Source organism: Macaca nemestrina, chromosome 9, assembly GCF_043159975.1.
Source record: "Macaca nemestrina isolate mMacNem1 chromosome 9, mMacNem.hap1, whole genome shotgun sequence".
NCBI classification, from domain to species: Eukaryota; Metazoa; Chordata; class Mammalia; order Primates; family Cercopithecidae; genus Macaca; species Macaca nemestrina.
In genome coordinates this window covers 41,743,441-41,767,311 of record NC_092133.1, presented here as the reverse complement: position 1 = coordinate 41,767,311, position 23,871 = coordinate 41,743,441, and the positions used below count along the sequence as shown (strand labels likewise).

The 23,871-nt window shown below is 40.4% G+C and overlaps 1 protein-coding gene and 1 pseudogene across 10 annotated transcripts in view; one reads left to right on the top strand and one right to left on the bottom strand.

Annotated features, from left to right (window-relative positions):
- Positions 1-23,871, bottom strand: part of LOC105480288 (cytoplasmic polyadenylation element binding protein 3) — a 247,307-nt gene that overhangs the window by 89,226 nt on the left and 134,210 nt on the right. For all 10 annotated transcript variants that reach the window (XM_071069499.1, XM_071069496.1, XM_071069495.1 and 7 more), the window contains 2 exons: positions 17,498-17,665; positions 15,578-15,667 (listed from right to left, as the gene is read on the bottom strand). In XM_071069499.1, coding sequence (XP_070925600.1) covers positions 15,578-15,667; positions 17,498-17,665 — 258 coding nt within the window. The remainder of the gene's footprint in view (positions 1-15,577; positions 15,668-17,497; positions 17,666-23,871) is intronic.
- Positions 9,147-14,706, top strand: LOC105481167 (eukaryotic initiation factor 4A-I-like; annotated as a pseudogene).

The following is a 23,871-nucleotide window of genomic DNA, read 5'->3' as shown; positions in this document are numbered from 1 at the left end:
AACTATCTGCCAATAAATTAGAAAACCTAGAAGAAATGGATAAGTTTGTAGACACATATAGCCTACCAAGATTGAACCACGAAGAAATCAAAAACTGAAATGGACCAATAACAATAAGATCAAAGCCATAATAAAGTCTCCCAGCAAAGAAAAGCTTGAGACCCGATGGCTTCACTGCTGAATTCCACCAAACATTTAAAGAACTAATACCAATTCCATTCAAACTATTCCAAAAAAAAAATAGAGAAGGGAGTATTTACAAACTCATTCTACAAGGCCAGTATCACCCTGACATCAAAACCAAAGACATGGCTGGGTGCAGTGGCTCATACCTGTAAACTCAGCACTTTGGGAGGCTGAGATGGGCGGATTGCTTGGGGTCAGGAGTTCAAGACCAGCCTGACCAACATGATGAAACCCCATCTCCACTAAAAATACAAAAATTAACCAGGTGTGGTGACACATGCCTGTCATCCCAGCTACTTGGGAAGCTGAGGCATGAGAATCACTTGAACCTAGGAGGCAGAGCAGTGAGTTGAGATCATGACACTGCACAACAGCCTAGGTGACACAGTGAGACTCTGTCTCAAAACAAAACAAAACAAAAAAAACCCAAAGACACATCAATAAAAGAAAATTGCAAACCAATATCTCTGACGAACATAGATGCAAAAATCTTCAACCAAGTACTAGCAAACTAGCAAACTGAATTCAACAACACATTAAAAACACTGTTCATCATGATCATGTGGGATTCATCTCAGGAATGCAAGGATGGTTCAACATATGCAAATCAGTCAATGTAATACATCATATCAACAGAATGAAAGATAAAAACCATATTATTTCAATTGATACTGAAAAAGTATTTGATACAATTCAACATTCCTTCATAATAAAAACCCTAAAAAAACTGGGTATAGAAGGAACATATCTCAACACAATCACAGCTATATATGAAAGACCCACAGCTAGTATCATACTGAATGGGGAAAAAAATGAAAGCTTTTCCTTTAAGATCTGCAACAAGACAAGGATGCTCACTTTCACCACTCAACTACTCAACATAGTACTGGAAGTCTTATCTAGAGCAATCAGACAAGAGAAAGATATAAAGAGCATCCAAATTGGAAAGGAAGAACTCAAATTATCCTTGTTTGCATATGATACGATCTTTTAGAAAAACCTAAAGAAGGCCGGGCGTGGTAGGTCACGCCTGTAATCCCAGCACTTTGGGAGGCCAAGGCAGCTGGATCATGAGGTCAGGAGTTCAAGACCAGCCTGGCCAAGATGATGAAACCCTGTCTCTACTAAAAATACAAAAATATTAGCTGGGCATGGTGGTGGGCACCTGTAATTCCAGTTACTCAGGAGACTGAGGCAGAGAATTGTTTGAACCCAGGAAGCGGAGGTTGTAGTGAGCCAAGATCGCCAATGCACTCTAGATTGGGCAACACAGTAAGACTCCGTCTCAAAAAAAAAAAAAAGAAAAGAAAAGAAAGAAAAACCTAAAGATGACACCAAAAAACTCTTAGAACTAATCAACAAATTCAGTAAAGTTGCAGGTACAAAATCAACATATAAAAATCAGTAGCATTTCTATACGTCAATATTGAACAATCTGAAAAAGAAATTTAAACAATAATCATATTTACAATAGCCATACATAAAATTAAATATCTGGGAATTAATCAAAGAAGTGAAAGAGCTCTACAATGAAAACTATAAAACATTGATGCAAGAAATTGAAGAGGACACATCACACACAAAAAGGAAAGATATTCCATGCTCATGGATTGGAAAAAACCAATATTGTTAAAATATCCATACTACCCAAAGCAATCTACAGATTCAATGTAATGCCTATCAAAATACCAATGATATCCTTCACAAAAATAGAAAAAAAAATCCTAAAATTCATATGGAATCATAAAAGACCCAGAACAGCCAAAGTTATCCTGAGCAAGAAGAACAAAACTGGAGGAATCATATTCCCTGACTTCAAATTATACTACAGAGCTATAGTAACAAAAGCAGCAAGATACAGGCATAAAAACAGGCACATAGACTAATGGAATAGAACAGAGAACCCAGAAATAAATCCATACATCTACAGTAAACTCACTTTTGACAAAGGTGCCAAGAACATGTGTTGGGCAGAGGACAATCTCTTCAACAAATATTGCTGGGAAAACTAGATATCCATAGGCAGAAGAATGAAACTAGACTCCTATCTCTTGCCATAAAAAAAAAAAATTAAATCAAAATGAAATAAAAACTTCAAAAATTTTTTTTTCTCTTCCGAGATGGCTGAATAGGAACAGCTCCGGTCTGCAGCTTCCAGCACAATCGACACAGAAGATGAGTGATTTCTGAATTTCCACCTGAGGTACCAGGTTCATCTCATTGGGACTGGTTGGACAGTGGGTACAGCCCACGGAGGGCAAGCTGAAGCAGGGCGGGGCATCGCCTCACCCGGGAAGCGCAAGGGGTCGGGGATTTCCCTTTCCTAGCCAAGGGAAGCTGTGACAGATGGTACCTGGAAAAAATGGGACATTCCTGCCCAAATACTGTGCTTTTCCAATGGTCTTAGCAAACGACATACCAGGAGATTATATCCCACGACTGGCTTGGCGGGTCCCATGCCCAAGGAGCCTTGCTCACTGCTAGTGCATCAGTCGGAGATTGACCTACAAGGCAGCAGCCTGGCAGGGGGAGGGGCATACACCATTGCTGAGGCTTGAGTAGGTAAACAAAGAGGCTGGGGAAGCTCCAACTGGGCGGAGCCCACCGCAACTCCGAAAGGCCTGCTGCCTCTGTAGACTCCACCTCTCAGGACAGGGCATAGCTGAACAAAAGGCAGCAGAAACTTCTGCAGACTTAAACATCCCTGTCTGACAGCTCTGAAGAGAGCAGTGGTTCTCTCAGCATAGTTTGGAGAACTGACAGACTGCCTCCTTAAGTTGTCCCTGACGCACCTGTAGCCTAATTGGGAGACACTTCCCAGTAGGGGCCAAATGACACCTCATACAGCCAGGTGCCCCTCTGGGACAAAGCTTCCAGAGGAAGGTTCAGGCAGCAATATTTGCTGTTCTGCAATATTTGCTGTTCTGCAGCTTCCACTGGTGATCCCCAGGCAAACAGGGTCTACAGTGGACCTCCAGCAAACTCCAACAGACCTGCAGCTGAGGGACCTGAATGTTAGAAGGAAAACTAACAAATAGAAAGGAATAGCATCAACACCAACAAAAAGGACATCCACACAAAAAAAAACCCCATCTGTAGGTCACCAACATCAAAGACCAAAGGTAGATAAAACCACAAAGATGGGGAGAAAGCAGAGCAGAAAAGCTGAAAATTTTTAAAGCCAGAGTGTCTTCTCCTCCAAAGGATCATAGCTCCTCACCAGCAATGGAACAAAGCTGGACAGAGAATGACTTTGACAAGCTGACAGAAGTAGGCTTCAGAAGGTCGGTAATAACAAACTTCTCCGAGCTAAAGGAGGATGTTCGAACTCATCACAAGGAAGCTAAAAACCTTGAAAAAAAGATTAAACGAATGGCTAACTAGAATAAACAGTGTAGAGAAGACCTTAAATGACCTGATGGAACTGAAAACCATGGCACGAGAACTATGTGATGCATGCACAAGCTTCAATAGCCGATTCGATCAAGTGGAAGAAAGGGTATCAGTGATTGAAGATCAAATAAATGAAATAAAGCAAGAAGAAAAGTTTAGAAAAAAAAGAGTAAAAAGAAACGAAAAAAGCCTCCAAGAAACCTGGGACTATGTGAAAAGACCAAATCTACATTTGATTGGTGTACCTGAAAGTGATGGGGAGAATGGAACCAAGTTGGAAAACACTCTTCAGGATATGATCCAGGAAAACTTCCCCAAGCTAGCAAGGCAGGCCAACATTCAAATTCAGGAAATACAGAGAATGCCACAAAGATACTTATTGAGAAGAGCAAACCCAAGACACATAATTGTCAGATTCACCAAGGTTGAAATGAAGGAAAAAATGTTAAGGGCAGCCAGAGAGAAAGGTCGGGCTACCCACAAAGGGAAGCCCGTCAGATTAACAGCAGATCTCTACAAGCCAGAAGAGAGTGGGGGCCAATATTCAACATTCCTAAAGAAAAGAATTTTCAACCCAGAATTTCATATCCAGCCAAATTAAGCTTCATAAGTAAAGAAGAAAGAAAATCCTTTACAGATGAGCAAATGCTGAGATATTTTGTCACCACCAGGCCTGCCTTACAAGAGCTCCTGAAGGAAGCACTAAACATGGAAACGAACAACCGGTACCAGCCACTGCAAAAACATGCCAAATTATAAAGACCACTGATGCGAGGAAGAAACTGCATCAATTAAAAGGCAAAATAACCAGCGAACATCATAATAACAGGATAAAATTCACACACAACAATATTAACCTTAAATGTAAATGGCCTAATGCCCCAATTAAAAGACATAGACTGGCAAATTGGATAAAGCGTCAAGACCCATCAGTGTGCTGTATTCAGGAGACACATCTCACACGCAGAGACACACATAGGCTCAAAATAAAGGGATGAAGGAAGATCTACCAACCAAATAGCAAAAAAAAAAAGCAGGGGTTGCAATCCTAACAGACTTTAAACCAACAAAAGAGACAAAGAAGGCCATTACATAATGGTAAAGGGATCAATTCAACAAGAAGAGCTAACTATCCTAAATATATATGCACCCAATACAGGCACACCCAGATTCATAAACCAAGTCCTTAGAGATTTAAAAGACAGACTCCCACACAATAATAATGGGAAACTTTAAAACCCACTGTCAATATGAGACACATCAACGAGACAGGTTAACAGGGACATCCAGGACTTGAACTCAGCTCCACACCAAGCAGACCTAACAGACATGTACAGAACTCTCCACCCCATATTGACAGAATATACATTCTTCTCAGCACCACATCGCACTCATTCCAAAATTGACCACACAGTTGGAAGTAAAGCACTCCTCAGCCAATGTAAAAGAACAGAAGTCACAACAAACTGTCTCTCAGACCACAGTGCAATCAAATTAGAACTCAGGATTAAGAAACTCACTCAAAACCACACAACTAGGATGGAAACTGAACAACCTGCTCCTGAATGACTAAAGGGTAATAACGAAATGAAGGCAGAAATAAAGATGTTCTTTGAAACCAATGAGAACAAAGACACAACACACCAGAATCTCTGGGACACATTTAAAGCAGTGTGTAGAGGGAAATTTATAGCACTAAATGCCCACAAGAGAAAGCAGGAAAGATCTAAAATTGACACCCTAACATCACAATTAAAAGAACTAGAGAAGCAAGAGCAAACACATTCAAAAGCTAGCAGAAAGCAAGAAACAACGAAGATCAGAGCAGAATTGAAGGAGATAGAGACACAAAAAACCCTTCAAAAAAATCAATGAATCCAGGAGCTGGTTTTTTGAAAAGATCAACAAAATTGATAAGACTGCTAGCAAGACTAATAAGGAAGCAAAGAGAGAAGATCAAATAGATGCAATAAAAAATGATAAAGGGGATATCACCACCGATCCCAGAGAAATACAAACTACCATCAAAGAATACTATAAACACCTCTATGCAAATAAACTAGAAAATCTAGAAGAAATGGATAAATTCCTGCACACATACACCCTTCCAAGACTAAACCAGGAAGAAGTTGAATCTCTGAATAGACTAATAACAGGCTCTGAAATTGAGGCAATAATTAATAGCCTACCAACCAAAAAAAGTCCAAGACCAGACAGATTCACAGCTGAATTCTACCAGAGGTACAAAGAGGAACTGGTACCATTCCTTCTGAAACAATTCCAATCAATAGGAAAAGAGGGAATCCTCCCTAACTCATTTTATGAGGCCAGCATCATCCTGATACCAAAGTCTGGCAGAGACACAACAAAAAAAGAGAATTTTAGACCAATATCCCTGATGAACATGGATGCAAAGATCTTCAATAGAATACTGGCAAACAGAATCCAGCAGCACATCAAAAAGCTTATCCACCACGATCAAGTTGGCTTCATCCCTGGGATGCAAAGCTGGTTCAACATATGCAAATCAATAAACATAATCCATCACATAAACAGAACCAACGACAAAAACCACATGATCATCTCAATAGATGCAGGAAAGGCCTTTGACAAAATTCAGCAGCCCTTCATGCTAAAAATTCTCCATAAACTAGGTATTGATGGAACGTATCTCAAAATAATAAGAGCTATTTATTAAAAACCTACAGCCAATATCATACTGAATGGGCAAAAACTGGAAAAATTCCCTCTGAAAACTGGAACAAGACAGGGATGCCCTCTCTCACCACTGCTATTCAACATAGTGTTGGAAGTTGTAGCCAGGGCAATCAGGCAAGAGAAAGAAATAAAGGGTATTCAATTAGGAAAAGAGGAAGTCAAATGGTCCCTGTTTGCAGATGACATGATTGTATATTTAGAAAACCCCATCATCTCAGCCCAAAACCTCCTTAGCTGATAAGCAACTTCAGCAAAGTCTCAGGATACAAAATCAAAGTGCAAAAATTACAAGCATTCCTATACACCAATATCAGACAAACAGCCAAATCATGAGTGAACTCTCATTCACAACTGCTACAAATAAAATACCTAGGAATCCAACTTACAAGGGATGTGAAGGACCTCTTCAAGGAGAACTACAAACCACTGCTCAACTAAATAAAAGAGGACACAAACAAATGGAAAAACATTCCACGCTCATGGAGAGGAAGAATCAATATCATGAAAATGGCCATACTGCCCAAGGTAATTTATAGATTCAATGCCATCCCCATCAAGCTACCAATGACTTTCTTCACAGAATTGGAAAAAACTACTTTAAAGTTCATATGGAATCAAAAATAGCCTGCATAGCTAAGACAATCCTAGGCAAAAAGAACAAAGCTGGAGGCATCATGCTACTTGACTTCAAACTATACTACAAGGCTATAGTAACCAAAACAGCATGGTACTGTTACCAAAACAGATATATAGACCAATGCAATAGAGCAGAGGCCTCAGAAATAACACCACAGATCTACAACCATCTGATCTTTGACAAACCTGACAAAAACAAAATATGGGGAAAGGATTCCCTATTTAATAAATGGTGCTGGGAAAACTGGCTAGCCGTATGTAGAAAGCTGAAACTGGATCCCTTCCTTACACCTTATACAAAAATTAATTCGAGATGGATTAAAGACTTAAATGTTAGACCTAAAACCATAAAAACCCTAGAAGAAAACCTAGGCAATATCATCCAGGACATAGGGAATAAAGGGTATTTATTTACTGGCAAGGACTTCATGACTAAAACACCAAAAGCAATGGTAACAAAAGCCAAAATAGACAAATCAGATCTAATGAAACTAAAGAGCTTCTGCACAGCAAAAGAAACTACCATCAGAGTGAGCAGGTAACCTACAGAATGTGAGAAAATTTTTGCAATCTATCCATCTGACAAAGGGATCATATCCAGAATCTACAAAGAACTTAAACAAATTTACAAGAAAAAAACAACCCCAACAAAAAGTGGGCAAAGGATATGAACAGGCACTTCTCAAAAGAAGACATTTATGCAGCCAACAGACACATGAAAAAATGCTCATCATCACTGGTCATCAGAGATATGCAAATCAAAACCACAATGAGATACCATCTCACACCAGTTAGAATGGCAATCATTAAAAAGTCAGGAAACAACAGATGCTGGAGAGGATGTGGAGAAATAGGAATGCTTTTATACTGTTGGTGGGAGTGTAAACTAGTTCAACCATTGTGGCAGACAGTGTGGCGATTCTTCAAGGATCTAGAACTAGAAAGACCATTTGACCCAGTGATCCCATTACTAAATACCCAAAGGATTATAAATCATGCTACTATAAAGACACATGCATACGTATGTTTATTGTGGCACTATTCACAATAGCAAAGACTTGGAACAAACCCAAATGTCCATCAATGATAGACGGGATTAAGAAAATGTGGCACACATACACCACAGAATACTATGCAGCCATAAAAAAGGATGAGTTCATGTCCTTTGCAGGGACATGGATGCAGCTGGAAACCATCATTCTGAGCAAACTATCACAAGGACAGAAAACCAAACACCGCATGTTCTCACTCATAGGTGGGAATTGAACAATGAGAACACTTGGACAAAGGGCGGGGAACGTCACACCCCAGGGCCTGTCGTGGGGTTGGAAGCAGGGGGAGGGATAGCATTAGGAGAAATACCTATTGTAAATGACGAGTTAATGGGTGCAGCAAACCAACCTGGCACATGTATACCTATGTAACAAACCTGCACGTTGTGCACATGTACCCTAGAACTTAAAGTATAATAATTTAAAAAAACTTCAAATTAAGACCTCAAACTATGAAACTACTAAAAAAAAACTAAGACAAACATACAAACAAACAAACAAACAAAAAACATTGGGGAAAATCTCCAAGACATTGGTCTGGACACAAAAATTACTTGAGTAATATCTCACAAGCAAAGACAACCAAAGCAAAATGGACAAATGGGATCACATCAAGTTAAAAAGTTTCTGCACAGCAAAGGAAACAGTCAACAAAGTGAAGAGACAACCCACAAAATGGGAGAAAATAGTTACAAACTGTCAATCTAACAAGGGATTCATAACAATATATAAAGAGCTCAAACAACTCAATAGGAAAAAAAAAAAAACTAACAATCTGATTTAAAAATGGGCAAAAGGGAGTTTCTAAGGATCATGTCTGAGAGTGAGTACTTCTTTTCTTTTCTTTTTTTCTAAGGCAGAGTCTTGCTCTATCACCCAGACTGGAGTGCAGGGGCACGATTTCGGCTAACTGCAAAGTCTGTCTCCCAGATTCAAGCAATTCTCCTGCCTCAGCCTCCTGAGTAGCTGGGGTTACAGGCGTGGGCCACCACGCCCAGCTAATTTTTGTATTTTTAGTAGAGATGGGGTTTCACCACGTTGATCAGGCTGGTCTCGAACTCCTGACCTCGTGATCTGCCTACCTTGGCCTCCCAAAGTGCTGGGATTATAAGCGTGAGCCACTGCACCCAGTTCTGATCCAGAGAAAATAGTCCCAATGAGATGGAGCCTGAAGGCATCATTGAGAGAAACTGGAATGAGATTGCTGACAGTTTTGATGATATGAACCTCTTGGAGTTCCTCCTCCATGGCATCTATGCCTATGGTTTTGAGAAGTCCTCTGCCATCCAGCAGCGAGCCACTCTTCTTGTATCAAGGGTTATGATGTGATCACTCAAGCCCTATCTGGGACTGGGAAAATGGCCACTTTTGCCTTATAAATTCTGCAGTAGATTGAATTAGATCTAAAGACTACCCAGGTCTTGGTTCTAGCACCCACTTGATAATTGGCTCAAAAGATAGAGAAGGTGGTCATGACACTAGGAGACTACGTGGGTGCCTCCTGTCATGCCTGTATTGGGGGCACCAATGTGCGTGCTGAGGTGCAGAAACTGCAGGTGGAAGTTCCCCATATCATCGTGGGTATCCCTGGTCACGTGTCTGATATGCTTAACCAGAGATACCTGTCTCCCAAATACATCAAGATATTTGTACTGGACGAAGTCGATGAAATGTTAAGCCATGGATTGAAGGACTCAATCTATGATATATTCCAAAAGCTTAACAGCAACACCCAGGTGGTTTTGCTATCAGACACAAGGCCTTCAGATGTGCTTAAGGTGACCAAGAAGTTCATGAGGGACCCCATTTGGATTTCTGTCAAGAAGGAAGAGTTGATCCTGGAGGGGATCCACCAATTCTACATCAATGTGGAACATAAGGAGTGGAAGTTGAGCACATTGTGTGACTTGTATGAAACCCTGACTGTCACCCAGGCAGTCATCTTCATCAACACCGGAAAGAAGGTAGACTGGCTCGGCCGGGCGCAGTGGCTCACGCCTGTAATCCCAGCACTTTGGGAGGCCGAGGCAGGCGGATCACGAGCTCAGGAGATTGAGACCATCCTGGCTAACACAGCGAAATCTCGTCTCTCCTAAAAATACAAAAAGAAATTAGCCGGGCGTGGTGGCAGGCGCCTGTAGTCCCAGCTACTCGGAGGCTGAGGCAGGAGAATGGCATGAACCCGGGAGGCGAAGCTTGCCGTGAGCCGAGATCTCACCACTGCACTCCAGCCTGGGTGACACAGCAAGACTCTGTCTCAAAAAAAAAAAAAAAAAAAAAAGAAGAAGAAGGTGGATTGGCTCACTGAGAAGATGCATGCTTGGGACTTCACTGCCATGCATGGAGATATGGACCAAAGGAATGAAATGTGATCATGAGGGAGTTTTGTTCTGGCTCTCACAGAGTATTGATTAGCACTGACCTGCAGCCAGAAGCATTCATGTGCAGCAGGTTTCTTTAGTTATCAACTGTGACCTTCCCACCAACAACGAAAACTGTATCCACAGAATCGGTTGAGGTGGACGGTTTGGCCATAAGGGTGTGGCTATTAACATGGTGACAGAAGAAGACAAGAGGACTCTTTAAGAAATTGAGACCTTATACAACACCTCCATTTAGCAGATGGCCCTCAATGTTGCTGACCTCATCTGAGGGGCTATCCTGCTACCTAACCCCAGCCAGGATTCAATCATGGGAAACTGAGGAGCAGCAGGAGGCAGAAGGAAAGAGAGCCAAGGAATGGACATCCTGTAATTTTTTTTTTGAATAAATGTCACTTTTTGAGGGAAAAAAAAAGGCGGAGGGGAAGATCTGAATAGGCATTTCTCAAAAGATGACATACAAATGGCAAAGAGATGTATGAAAAAGTGCTCAATATTACTGATCGTCAGCGAAAGGCAGATCAAAACTACAATGTGATATCATCTCACCACAGTTAAAATGTTTTTTATCCAAAAGACAGGCAATGACAAATGCTGGTGAGGATGTGAAGAAAAGGGAACACTTGTGCACTGTTGGTGGGAATATAAATTAGTATAGCCACTATGAAGAACAATATGGAGGTTCCTCAAAAAACTAAAAATAGAGCTACCATATGATCTATCAATCATACTGCTAGGTATATAACCAAAAGAAAGGAAATCAGTATATCAAAGAGATAGATACCTGTACTCCCATGTTTGTTGCAGCACTATTCACAATAGCCAGGATTTCGAAACAACCTTTATCCATTTGTCAACATACGAATGGATAAAGAATATGTGGTACATGACTATGCACTGTGGTTCACGCCTGTAATTCCAGCACTCTGGGAGGCCGGGGCAGGTGGATCACCTGAGGTCGGGAGTTCGAGACCAGCCTGACCAACATGAAGAAACTCCATCTTTACTAAAAACGCAAAATTAGCCGGGCATGATAGCGCATGCCTGTAATCCCAGCTACTCAGGAGGCTGAGGCAGGAGAATCTCTTAAACCCCAGAGGTGGAGTTTGCAGTAAGCCAAGATTGTGCCATTGCACTCCAGCTTAGGCAATAAGAGTGAAACTCCATCTCACCAAAAAAAAAAAAAAAAAAAAAAAAAAAAAGAATATGTGGTACATACACACAGTGGAGTGGTATTCAGACATTAAAAAAAAAAAGAAAAGAGTCCTGTCATCTGCAACAATATGGATGGAACTGGAGGACATTATGTGTTAAAAAAAATAAGCCAGGCACAGAAAGACAAACTTCCCATTGTCTCATGCATTTATGAGAGCTAAAAATCAAAACAATTGAACTCATGATGACAGAAAATAGAATGATGCAAGTTACCAGAGGCTGGAAAGAAGGTGGGGGTGGGTAGGCAAAAGTGGGCATGGTTAATGGGTACAAAAACATAATTAGATGGAATGAATAAGATCTGGTCTTTGATAGTACAACAGGGTGACTACAGTCAACAATAATCTACTGCATTTTTTTTTTTTTTTTTTTTTGAGAAGGAGTCTCGCTCTGTCTCCCAGGCTGGAGTGCAGTGGCGCGATCTCGGCTCACTGCAAGCTCCGCCTCCCAGGTTCATGTCATTCTCCTGCCTCAGTCTCCCGAGTAGCTGGGACTACAGGTGCCCGCCACCATGCCCGGCTAATTTTTTGTATTTTTTTAGTAGAGACGGGGTTTCACCGTGTTAGCCAGGATGGTCTCGATCTCCTGACTTCGTGATCTGCCCGTCTCGGCCTCCCAAAGTGCTGGGATTACAGCCTTGAGCCACTGCGCCCGGCCTGCTGTGTATTTTTAAATAACTAAAGTATAACTGGAATGTTTATAACAGAAAGAAATGATAAATGCTTGAGGTGATGGATACCCCATTTACCCTGATGTGATTTTACTTACTGTATGCTTATATCAAAATATCTTGGCCAGGCACGGTGGCTCACACCTGTAATCCCAGCACTTTGGGAGGCCAAGGCAGGCGGATCATGAAGTCAGGAGTTCGAGAACAGCCTGGCCAATATGGTGAAAACCTGTCTCTACTAAAAATACAAAACTTAGCTGGGTGTGGTGGCACACGCCTGTAGTCCCAGCTACTCGGGAGGCTGAGGCAGGAAAATTGCTTGAACCCAGGAGGCAGAGGTTGCAGTGAGCCGAGATCATACCACTACACTCTAGCTAGAGCAACAGAGTGAGACGCTGTCAAAAAAAAAAAACAAAGCAAAAAAAAAAAAAAAAAAAAAAAAAAACCTCATGTACTCCATAAATATATTAATATATATCTACTAGGTACCTGTAAAAAATAAAAATTAAAAAAAGGAGTCTTTACAAAAAGACAAATACCCCAAAATTAAAATGGATGAAGTATATAGTTAGCAAGATTAAAAAAAAAAAAAAGTTGTCAGTTTAGCCATCAGATTGGCAACGATTGAAAAAGCCTCAATAAAACTTAGTTTTGGGCTTGGCACGGTGACTCATGTCTGTAATCCCAGCACTTTGGGAGACCAAGGCAGGCAGACTGCTTCGGCTCAAGAGTTTGAGACCAGCCCGGGCAACATGGCAAAACCCCGTCTCTGTCAAAAATACAAAAATTAGCCAGGCGTGGTAGGTAGCACATGCCTGTGATCCCAGCTACTCGGGAGGCTAAGGTGGGAGGATCACTTGAGCCCAACAGGTGGAGACTGCAGTGAGCCAAGATTGTGCGCTCCAGCCTGGGCGACAGAGTGAGACCCTGTCTCAAAAAAATGTACATAGTTTTGCAAATTTGGTACTATCAATGGGAACATAAATGTATATGAGCCTTCTTAGTGCATTCTGGCAATCTGTATGAACATGGAAGTTCGCTTCGAGAAATTTACCCACAGAGGTAATTATAAAAGGGCAAAAAGTTAAAGGCACAAGGATATAGCAGGATTTATGAAAGAAAGCCACTGGAAGCAACTTACATGCCATCAAGAGGCTTAATTAAATAAACTAAGGTCATTAAGGATAATGTAGGTTTGTTATAGAAAGATGTTAACATTGCTAGGGAGGGAAATGTAGGTTATAAAACAGCATATATAGTATAATTCAAAATTTCACATAAATGTATATATTTATAAAGAGATTTCAGAAGGATATTTAGCAAAATGTATACAGTGATAATCTCAAGTAGAGGTAGATTGGGATAATTTCCTTTAAACATGACCACATACATGTTTATCTTCATTTTTACTTTCTACCGTGATCATCTAATGGCTTTTATCTCAGAATTATTTTTATAACTTTCTCAGCATTTTTTTGTAACTATCACTCTTAGAACTTTTTTTTTTTTTTTTTTTTTTTTTTGAGAGGGAGTCTCACCCTGTCGCTCAAGCTGGAGTGCAATGGCGTGATCTCGGCTCACTGCAACCTCTGCCTCCCCGGTTCAAGCAATTCTCTGCCTCAGCCTCCCGAGTAGCTAGGATTACAGGTACCCACCACCACTCCCAGCTAATTTTTGTATTTTTAGTAGAGACAGGGTTTCATCATCTTCACCAGGCAGGTCAGAAAAATATTTTATGCACGTCATTTTATAGAGTATGTTACTTACACCACAATGTGGTGAACACATTCATTCACTGAAAAAACAAAAAAAAACAAAAAAAAACTACCCTGATGCATCAAATAACTAGCATCGCTAGTAACATATTTCATACGTGTATCATTACATAATATAATACTTGCACCATAGTGTGATGAACATATTCTTTCACCGAAACAATCAGCATGATGATCATCTTTTCTGATTACTATAAACTTAATATTTTTAACTTACAAATTTTTCTGGAATTAACAAAAGATTGTTAAGAATAAGCAACCGCCAGGCACGGGGGCTCATGCCCGTAACCCCAGCACTTTGGGTGGCTGAGGTGGGCGGATCATGAGGTCAGGAGTTTGAGACCAGCCTGGCCAACATGGTGAAAACCCGTCTCTACCAAAAATACAAAAATTAGCCAGGCCTGGTATCGCGTGCCTGTAATCCCAGCTACTCAGGAGGCTGAGACAGGAGAATCGCTTGAACCTGGGAGGTGGAGGTTGCAGGAGTCGAGATCGCGCCATTGCACTCCAGCCTGGGCAACAGAGCGAGACTCTGTCTCAAAAAAAAAAAAAAGAACAAGCAACTCTGTATTAACTTATTTTTGTGGGTTATAAAGAGAGTGATAATTGGAGAAGTACAACTGACAAAGAAACCTAATAAACAGGACATAAAAGGAAGCCACTTGCCTTCCTCAGGTTAAGCTATAATTTGATTCATTTATGAGGCACAGGAAGGACAAGTATTTTCACTCCATCTTTTTGTGCTGGGTAATATTACACAATAATATGTATTAAAAAGCCATTTATCTGAAATGAAATGTATTCTTGAAACCTATCTACAAATGTAACAAACAAAACCTTTAACCCAAAACATTCTTCTATATAAACCTAGGAACACACCCAAGTGAATATCACCAGTAAAGTTCCCTAGATTCTGCAGAAATGACAAACTAGGAACAAAGCAATATATTTTCATGCCCTCATAAATTATCAAATGAGCCTCCCCAAAAATCACAGAAGCAGGGTCATACGGAGAGTCTTTTGCTAGTTTGCCCTCCACTCCCAAACAGGCTAAGTCACTTAAGATACAGATGTGGATAAAAATAATTTTGTACAATGCCATTCTTTAGCCACTAGGTTTCCCACGTTTGGGGTTTACAAAATCTATAAAACCATAGGGTTATGGAATGCAAATAAAATCTGACCCTAAATAATCTTTTTCTTTACCATTGCTGACATTCCTCAAAACCCTAGATCTTTTCTTTCAAAATAATGAAAATTAGCAGGAGGCTCATCAACAACAGACTCCCAGGGTCTCACTGTCAATAAAATCGGTGCCATGAAACCATCAGTGTGCTTCTGGGGAAGAGTCTCTAAGTGGAAACGTAATACACAAAAGGATGATAAACGTTAAAATGTTTTCCTAATTGGGGGAAAAAATTCAACAGCTATTGAAAAAATTCAATAGCTAAAATTCAACAGCTAAATTCAACCAGTAAAAGGCTGCCTTTTATTGAACTGTCATGCTATCTCTCCAACAGGCAGGCAGTGGAGACATTCTAAGAGCATTACCTTTAGGAGGAAAATACGACTTGCTTTCAGCTTTGTGAGGCCAGTCTACCACGAGAGGTCCAAACCTGCGAAAGCTGGCAGTGATCTCATCTACAAAACAAAGAAAGAATCTTAGCAAAAGAGAAAAAAATATTGCAATCAGAAAACCAGAATAGCACAAAACATGTCTTTTTAGTTTAAAAAAATGTTTTGAGGGTTGTTTTCTAAAGCATTTTTACAGAAGTGAAACCTACTAAGTGAAATACCATTGCTTGGGTGTACATTTGGTTATTCATTTTTAATCATGTAAAGTGTGTTTCTAACTATAATTCATTTCTTTTCACTGCCAATAAACTTGACATAAAGAATTTGGAAGAAAAATATCTCATATTAAACTAAGGTGACTTCTATGTCAAATAGAAAGATTCTAAAAATAGGAATGTTCTCTGATTTTTAGGAAGAAAGTAAGATACAGAAAATATTTAAAATATGGTTTCACTTGTATGGAACCTCTAAGATTATTTAAGAAATAGATATGACTCTTTTGGTGAGGAGTAGGGGCAATAAGTAGGTAATTCCATTGAGTGATAAGAAAATGTTGACAGCCAATACTATCTTTAATAACTACATATTACATACCCTATATAGAAAATATATCAAAAATTATAGATCAACACATTTATATTTTCCTTCTGACATATGACCCAAAGCAGAGGTTATAACCTGGCTCCTACTCAGGTTTAGGGTACCACTTTCTCAGCCATGATCTTAAGAATTGTCTTGAAGAAAATCTAATCAATAGATGAGATTAACATGAATCCAAGAACAATTTGGAGGAAAATAAGCGTTCAGCTGTGTATAACTTTAATGTAGTTAGTCTAAAATAACACTACTTTTTGAGACTTTTCTCCTCTCACCATGAAAAAAGGAAATCATGATAAATTAGAAGTGTGTCATAGCCAGAAAAATGCTGGAAAAACAAGACTATTAGAATATCAGACAGTATTTTTATATCAGACCCAAAGCCTACTGGAACTAGAGTTGTTTTTTGCTTAAGTTAACTTTGTCACAATTTTCTTTCATTCATCCTTTCAACAAATATTTATTGACAACTTACTGTGTGCTAAAATAAACTGGCTTTAGGCATAAGTGAACACTCACTTTTGGACTGATAGCATCTCAAAACTATTATTAAGAAAAATTCAAATTCATTTTCATTCTTTTAAAGAGGGGGATTATGCTTTTTTAAATAGGTATTTGTTTTTATTTATTTATTTACTTATGAGACAGGGTTTCACTCTGTCACCCAGGCTGGAGTTCAGTGGTGTGGTCACAGCTCACTGTAACCTCAAACTCCTGAGCTCAAGTGACTTTCCACCTCAGTCTCCCAAGTAGCTGGGAATACAGGCATGCACCACCATACCCGGCTAATCTTTTTATTTTGTAGAGACAGGGTCTTGCTATGTTGCCCAGGCTGGTTTTGAACCCCTGGGCTCAAGTAATCCTCCCACCTTGGCCTCCCAAAGGACTGGGATTACAGGCATGAGCCACTGCACTGGCCAGTATTTATATTAAAATGTGAGATGGTCTGGTGTGATGGACATAAGCAAAAGCTCTGGAATCTAATTGAATTTGAGTTGTAACTGCACCATCAGCTATATAACCCTGAACAAATTATTTCTCTCTGATCCTCAGTTTCCTTATCTATAAAATGGAGATGCTAGGATATCCTTATAAGATAGCTATGAGGATTAAATGAGATAATGTAACATGAAGTACTTAGTACAATAATAGACTATTACTTTCTAATCTACCAAATAGCCTCACCTCCTAAACACTAAGATATAAATGTCCTAAAGTTGACTTGGAGAGGAGAGGCAGGGTCAGAACACACAAAGAACAAACTCAGCCTTTGCAAAATCATTAATGAATGCATAGTACCTTCATCAATATCAGGAGGAAGGCCTCCAACAAACACCTTTCTAGAGTAGCGTTCTACTCGTTCCCCATTTTGACAGCGAGTGGGAGAACTTAAGCCAGATGACAAGGCCTGATCGCCGTGGCTGTCGTCCAGGAAGGCATCTTCAAAGGGAAAGAGAGAAGATCGACCTGAAACAAATGTGGGAGTTTCTATAATTAAAATGATTTTCTAGGACAATAAATGCTCTATTAGAAGCCCGAAGTGCAGAGAGAAGCATACAAAACAAAAGTGTCCTGAGCTGTGACTTTTCCAAGATTACCAGGACTGAAGATTACCAGATCTAGATAACTTTTTATCATCATTTTTGTGTGAGGGTATGCACAGCCTTGGGACGACCAGATTGCTAACTAAAGAAAAAGAATCGTCCAGGTGGGCATGGTGGCTCATGCCTGTAATCCCAGCACTTTGGGAGGCTGAGGTGGGTGCATCACCTGTCAGGAGTTCGAGACCAGCCTGGCTAACATGGCAAAACCCTGTCTCTACTAAAAATATAAAAATTAGCCAGACATGGTGGTGCATGCCTATAATCTCAGCTACTCAGGAGGCTGAGGCAGGAGAATCGCTTGAACCCAAACCCAGGAGGTGGAGGTTGCAGTGAGCCAAGATCGTGCCATTGCACTATAGCCCGAGTGACAAGAGTGAAACTCAGTCTCAAAAAAAAAAAAAAAAAAAAAAAGCATCAAAATTTCAGTGGTTTCCTTGCTAAAAAATCACTACATTTTACTCATTCAGTCTCTATCATAGCTACTAGGAGTATATTCAGCAGCTTTTCTTTCTTTAGTCATTTCTTAAAATAAATGGACAAAGTAATCTCTATCCACAGATTTTTACCTGCTCTTTACAGTATCCTCAGAGGTTTAGTTCTAAAGAGTGGTCCTGATAGCCAAGGGAATACAAAACTGTTGACAGAGGCTGATAACTTCTTTTCTAATAGCAGAACTAAAGATCATCAAGTTTTCCTTGTCATTCCAAGCTACTCCAATTTGGAAATAAACATATGCAATAATAAAGGACAGGGTAAATAAATGAAAACACATAATTAAGATGTGGGAGTATAAATGTGGATGTGGTTATGAAACCCTTAACCCTACCAATTTAGGCTATATTTTATATCACTCAAAAAATATATAAAAAGAAATGAAAAAAGAATTATTTTCATTAACTTTATAGCCAAATAAAGTTTGTAGAGCAAAAGTACCTACCCACTCCACATGACTATAAGAAAGATACCACAGTTAGAGTCAGCAGTAAATTTACCAGCAGTAAATGTAATACAATAATGCCATTTGGCATTACAAAATAAAATCTAAATTTAAAATCAAATATATTTCCTGTTTGAGTCAGTGACTTCCTAGTAAAACTTTCCACTAGGTTCCACTCTAAAAATGAATCATTAGAGCACTCTAACTTTTGGGGGGGAAAGGAAAATTCCCCTCTAAAGTAAATTCATATACTCTTAAAAAAAAAAAAAAAAAAGAGCAGTGTCTTCCCCATTTAGTCTATCCTATCTTTATTTCCCTGAAACCTAGGTTTTTTGTGTCACAACAGCCATTCTATCAATAGCCCTTAGAAAAATACTGAACATGTAATTCTTTTACAAAAAAGTTAAAGTTATTAATATAACTCTGGTTATTTCGTGAACAACTCAGTTAGTGTAAGAAAGACACTGTTATAATGCTAGGAGTTAAATAAAAAGACCAAAGAATTTTTTGTTCAGTTTTCCCCAGCTTAGCTACAAAGAAACAGAACAAAATCTGTCATCTCATGCCACCTATCTTTTTTAGCCTGGCAGCAACAAACAATAGACAGTAAATTCTCATCCCTTGATGTTTGTTTTGATCACTGGGGGTGAAAGAAATACATTTGCAGCAACTATAAGCAAAAAGAGCTTCCCAAAAACATCCAGTGACATTCTCCTAGAGCTGACAGGTTTGCTTTATTCCATAGACCACACTCAGTGAATTACATGCCTACTCAGTGTCAGGCACATGCGCAAATCAGCATTTCCCACTGAGTGTTCCTAACTCCACCTCTTACCTTCAACACTAGTAACATTAGATACTCAGAAAACAAGAGCTGGGGAAGGGGAAAATAAATAAGTTGGGAAAAAAAATGCATATGTTATGCCTTTCCACCTCAGAAAATAAAAGGCTATGAAAAGTTCTACAGTAAAGAAACATTAACTGGCCAGGCATGGTGGCTCATGCCTGTAGTCCCAGCACTTTGGGAGGCCGAGGCAGGTGGATCACTTGATTCCAGGAGTTCAAGACCAGCCTGGGCAACATGGTGAACCCCGTCTCTACAAAAAATACAAAACTTAGCCGGGCATGGTCATGCATATCTGTAGTCCCAGCTACTGGGGAAGCTGAGGTGGGAGGATCACTTGAGTCCAGGAGGTAGAGGTTGCAGTGAGCTGAGACTGCACCACTGCACACCAGCCTGGGTGACACAGTGAGACCCCGTCTCAAAAAAAAAAAAAAAAAAAAACATTGCCGGCCATGGTGGCTCACGCTTGTAATCCCAGCACTTTGGGAGGCCGAGGCGGGCAGATCATGATGTCAGGAGATCAAGACCACGGTGAAATCCCGTCTCTACTAAAAATACAAAAAATTAGCCGAGCGTGGTGGTGGGCACCTGTAGTCCCAGTTACTCGGAGATGCTGAGGCAGGAGAATGGCGTGAACCCAGGAGGCGGAGCTTGCAGTGAGCCAAGATGGCGCCACTGCACTCCAGCCAGGGCACAGAGCGAGACTCTGTCTCAAAAAAACCAAAAACCAAAAAACAAAAAAACCAACATTAACTTACGCCAGCATTACCCAGATGTTAAAGTAACCCTTCACTATACAAAACTCAGTGGAAAACACTTGAGGAAATATTCACCCATATTTCAGTGACACCGAACAAATAAGATACTTCCTTGCCAAAGAAATCACAGTCTGGTGGGGGAGACAGGCGAGTACATAAATAATTATAAAACAGATACGCTAAGAGAAGACTTTACCAAGTGACACAAGAGCACAATTTACTACCCTTCTGGAGATGGGCGGGGAGAAATTTTTAGAGTATTTTCACAGGAGGGCAATTTTGAGCAGAATCTTGTCAGAATGGGAATTTCTGAAGTAAAAGAACAAGAAGCCACAGAGCAAGTACTGTCAAAACAGCTCTTGATCTTTCCCTCCAAAATTGCTCCTTCTCTAGTAGTCCCTAAACTCTCAATAAAAATGCTGATTATCCACACTGGATTCAATCCAGAAACCTAGAAATCATCCTTGGCATCTCCCTTTCTCTTACACTCCATGTCAAATCCATCTCTTGAATTAGTCTGCCAATTCAAGCAGACTAAATAGTCTGTTTAGTCTACTGACTTTTACCTTGTACCCCACAATGCTTTCTCCACAAAACAGCCAAAGGTACCATTGTCAAACATTAATTTGAACATGTAAGCACACTCCTCATCCCATCCTCAAAAGCCCTCAATGATTTCCCATTACTTTTTGGATAAATTTTTAAAAAATTACTGTCAACTGCAAGGCCTCTGCACACCTCTTCTACATCACAGTTGCTGCCTCTCCCTCTTGCTCACTAACTGCCAATCACACAGACCTCTTTTGTATTTCCGATTATTCCTCCTTGCTGCAGGCCATGAGGACAATGTGTTCCCTCTACCTAAAACAAACATACCCTTTTCAACTCTCCAATTTTCTAATTAATTCCTACTAATTCTTCAGGTCTCAGCTGAAAAGTCTTCCTCAGGTCAAACTCTCCTAAGCCTTTAGATTAGGTTAGATTCCCTTTTCTATCCACACACAGCTCCCTGTACTTCTCCTTCCTAACACTTTCCCCAAGGACCATTATACCATTTGGATGCGTTTTTATTGAGTATCTCTTTCCCTAACCTTATTAAATTGAAAACTCTATTAGGATGGGACCAATTTAATCTTGTTCACCACTGTATCTTCCTGCCCTAATTAGGTCACATAAAAGGCACACCAAAAATGTTAAATATGAGGCAGCATCCAGGGAAGGAAAACAGTATGTGCAAAAGCATGTGGCTGCAAATCTATGATGAAACACAATACACAGGTGTGAGAATGACAGAGATGTAATCATGTCCTAGAAAACTGAGACCTTTCCTATTGCTTTTTTTTTTTTTTTTTTTTTTTTTTTGAGACGGAGTCTCGCTCTATCGCCCAGGCTGGAGTGCAGTGGCGCAATCTCGGCTCACTGCAAGCTCCGCCTCCCAGGTTCACGCCATTCTCCTGCCTCAGCCTCCTGTGTAGCTGGGACTACAGGCACCCACCACCACACCCAGCTAGTTTTTTTTTTTTTGTATTTTTAGTAGAGACGGGGTTTCACCGTGTTAGCCAGGATGGTCTCGATCTCCTGACCTCATGATCCGCCCGTCTCGGCCTCCCAAAGTGCTGGGATTATAGGCGTGAGCCACCGTGCCTGGCCTCCTATTGCTTTTATTTGGTCAGGCATTAATGTTCTACATTACAAAATGGAAAAAATTATTTTCCCACTTTTCGAATTTAATATTTATTTGAATACTGTTTTTTTTGTTTTGTTGTTGTTGTTGTTGTTGTTGTTGTTTTTTGAGACAGAGTCTCGCTCTGTCACCCAAGCTAGAGTGCAGTGGCACAATCTTGGCTAACTGCCACCTCTGCCTCCCAGGTTCAAAGGATTCTCCTGCCTCAGCCTCCCCAGTAGCTGGGATTATAGGCATGTGCCACCACACCCGGCTTATTTTTCTATTTTTAGTAGAGACAGGGTTTCGCCAAGTTGGCCAGACTGGTCTCGAACTCCTGACCTCAAGCGATCTGCCTGTCTCTGCCTCCCAAAGTGCTGGGATTACAGGTGTGAGCCACTGTGCCCAGCTCTAATAGTAGCTTTTTTTGAACTACACTAACTCCATAGAGACCATGATATTCTCACCCAATCGATCTTCTGTCCTGTCAGAATGACTTCTCTAAGATATCTATGACCATGTTAGTCCTCTAACCAAAATCCTACCATAACTTCTATTATTTCCACCAACATTTTGAACTTAGGGAGGGGGTGGATGAGGTGAGAGTCTGAAGAAATCTGTGACTGTCCAGATGAGACATGAGGAAGTCTTGAATCAGAGCAGTGAAAGAGAAGAAGCAGATGTGGAAGACATTCTGGCACAAAAACAACTTTCTGCATGGTCAACATAACCACAGCTCAGAGTATTTTGGCAAAGAAAACAAAATCAAGAGTTGTAAAAATTTGGACAGTTTTATTAAGTGGTTATGGGTAATTAAGAAATTTCCCAAGGTTTTAAAACCAAACCTCTGTCTATTAGTATTGAGAGTACTAGAGACTTTAGCAATACAATAAAGTTGCCCTTGGAAATGAAACTGCTAAGAACTAACGCATAAATGATATTTCTCTAAGTGTGGGTAATAATTAAGAATATAGGTATGAGAGCCCAATCGCTAGATCTACTAATCTGAATCTGTGGGGGTCAGGCTTGAAAATCTGAATTCACACAAATTTCCCCAGTGATTCCTATGCTCAAGTTTAAGAATCACTGAGGTGGAGATTATTTGTCTGCTACAGGCAGCCATTGAAAGAGATATTTTGTGTGAAGTATATGCAGCCCTGGGAAATATCCAAGTTCAATCAAGTTAAGGAAAGTATATTCTCAACACTGGAATGTAAAATCTATAACCTACTCATCCTTACTGTAACGTGACTGCCTGAAGTGCTGGCAGAACAAGAAGTCTGCAGAAAGGATTTAAAAGACAGAATTGTAGAGTAAGAGCTTGTAGTGTTTACCCAGTGCAGACCAACAGGAGATACGATAACTTTATCATACTATGTAGGCTTATTCCTCCAGGGGACAGAATGGTTCACCTGGTATTTCCAGAGCTTGAAAATAATCTATTTCCCTCTGCTCGCTCTCTCTCTCATTTTTTTTTTAAATATAGAGATGGGGTCTCACTAGGTTGCCCAGGTTGGTCTTGAATCCTGGGCTCTAGTGATCTTCCTGCCTGGGCCTCCCAAAGTGCTGGGATCACAGGCATAAGCCACCGCTTCTGGCCCCTATGCTCTTATTATAAGCTCTTGAAGGACTATTGTTTTTTTTGTTTTTTTGTTTTTTTTTTTTTGAGACGGAGTCTTGCTCTGTAGCCCGGGCTGGAGTGCAGTGGCCGGATCTCAGCTCACTGCAAGCTCCGCCTCCCGGGTTTACGCCATTCTCCTGCCTCAGCCTCCGGAGTAGCTGGGATTACAGGCGCCCGCCACCTCGCCCGGCTAGTTTTTTGTATTTTTAGTAGAGACGGGGTTTCACGGTGTTAGCCAGGATGGTG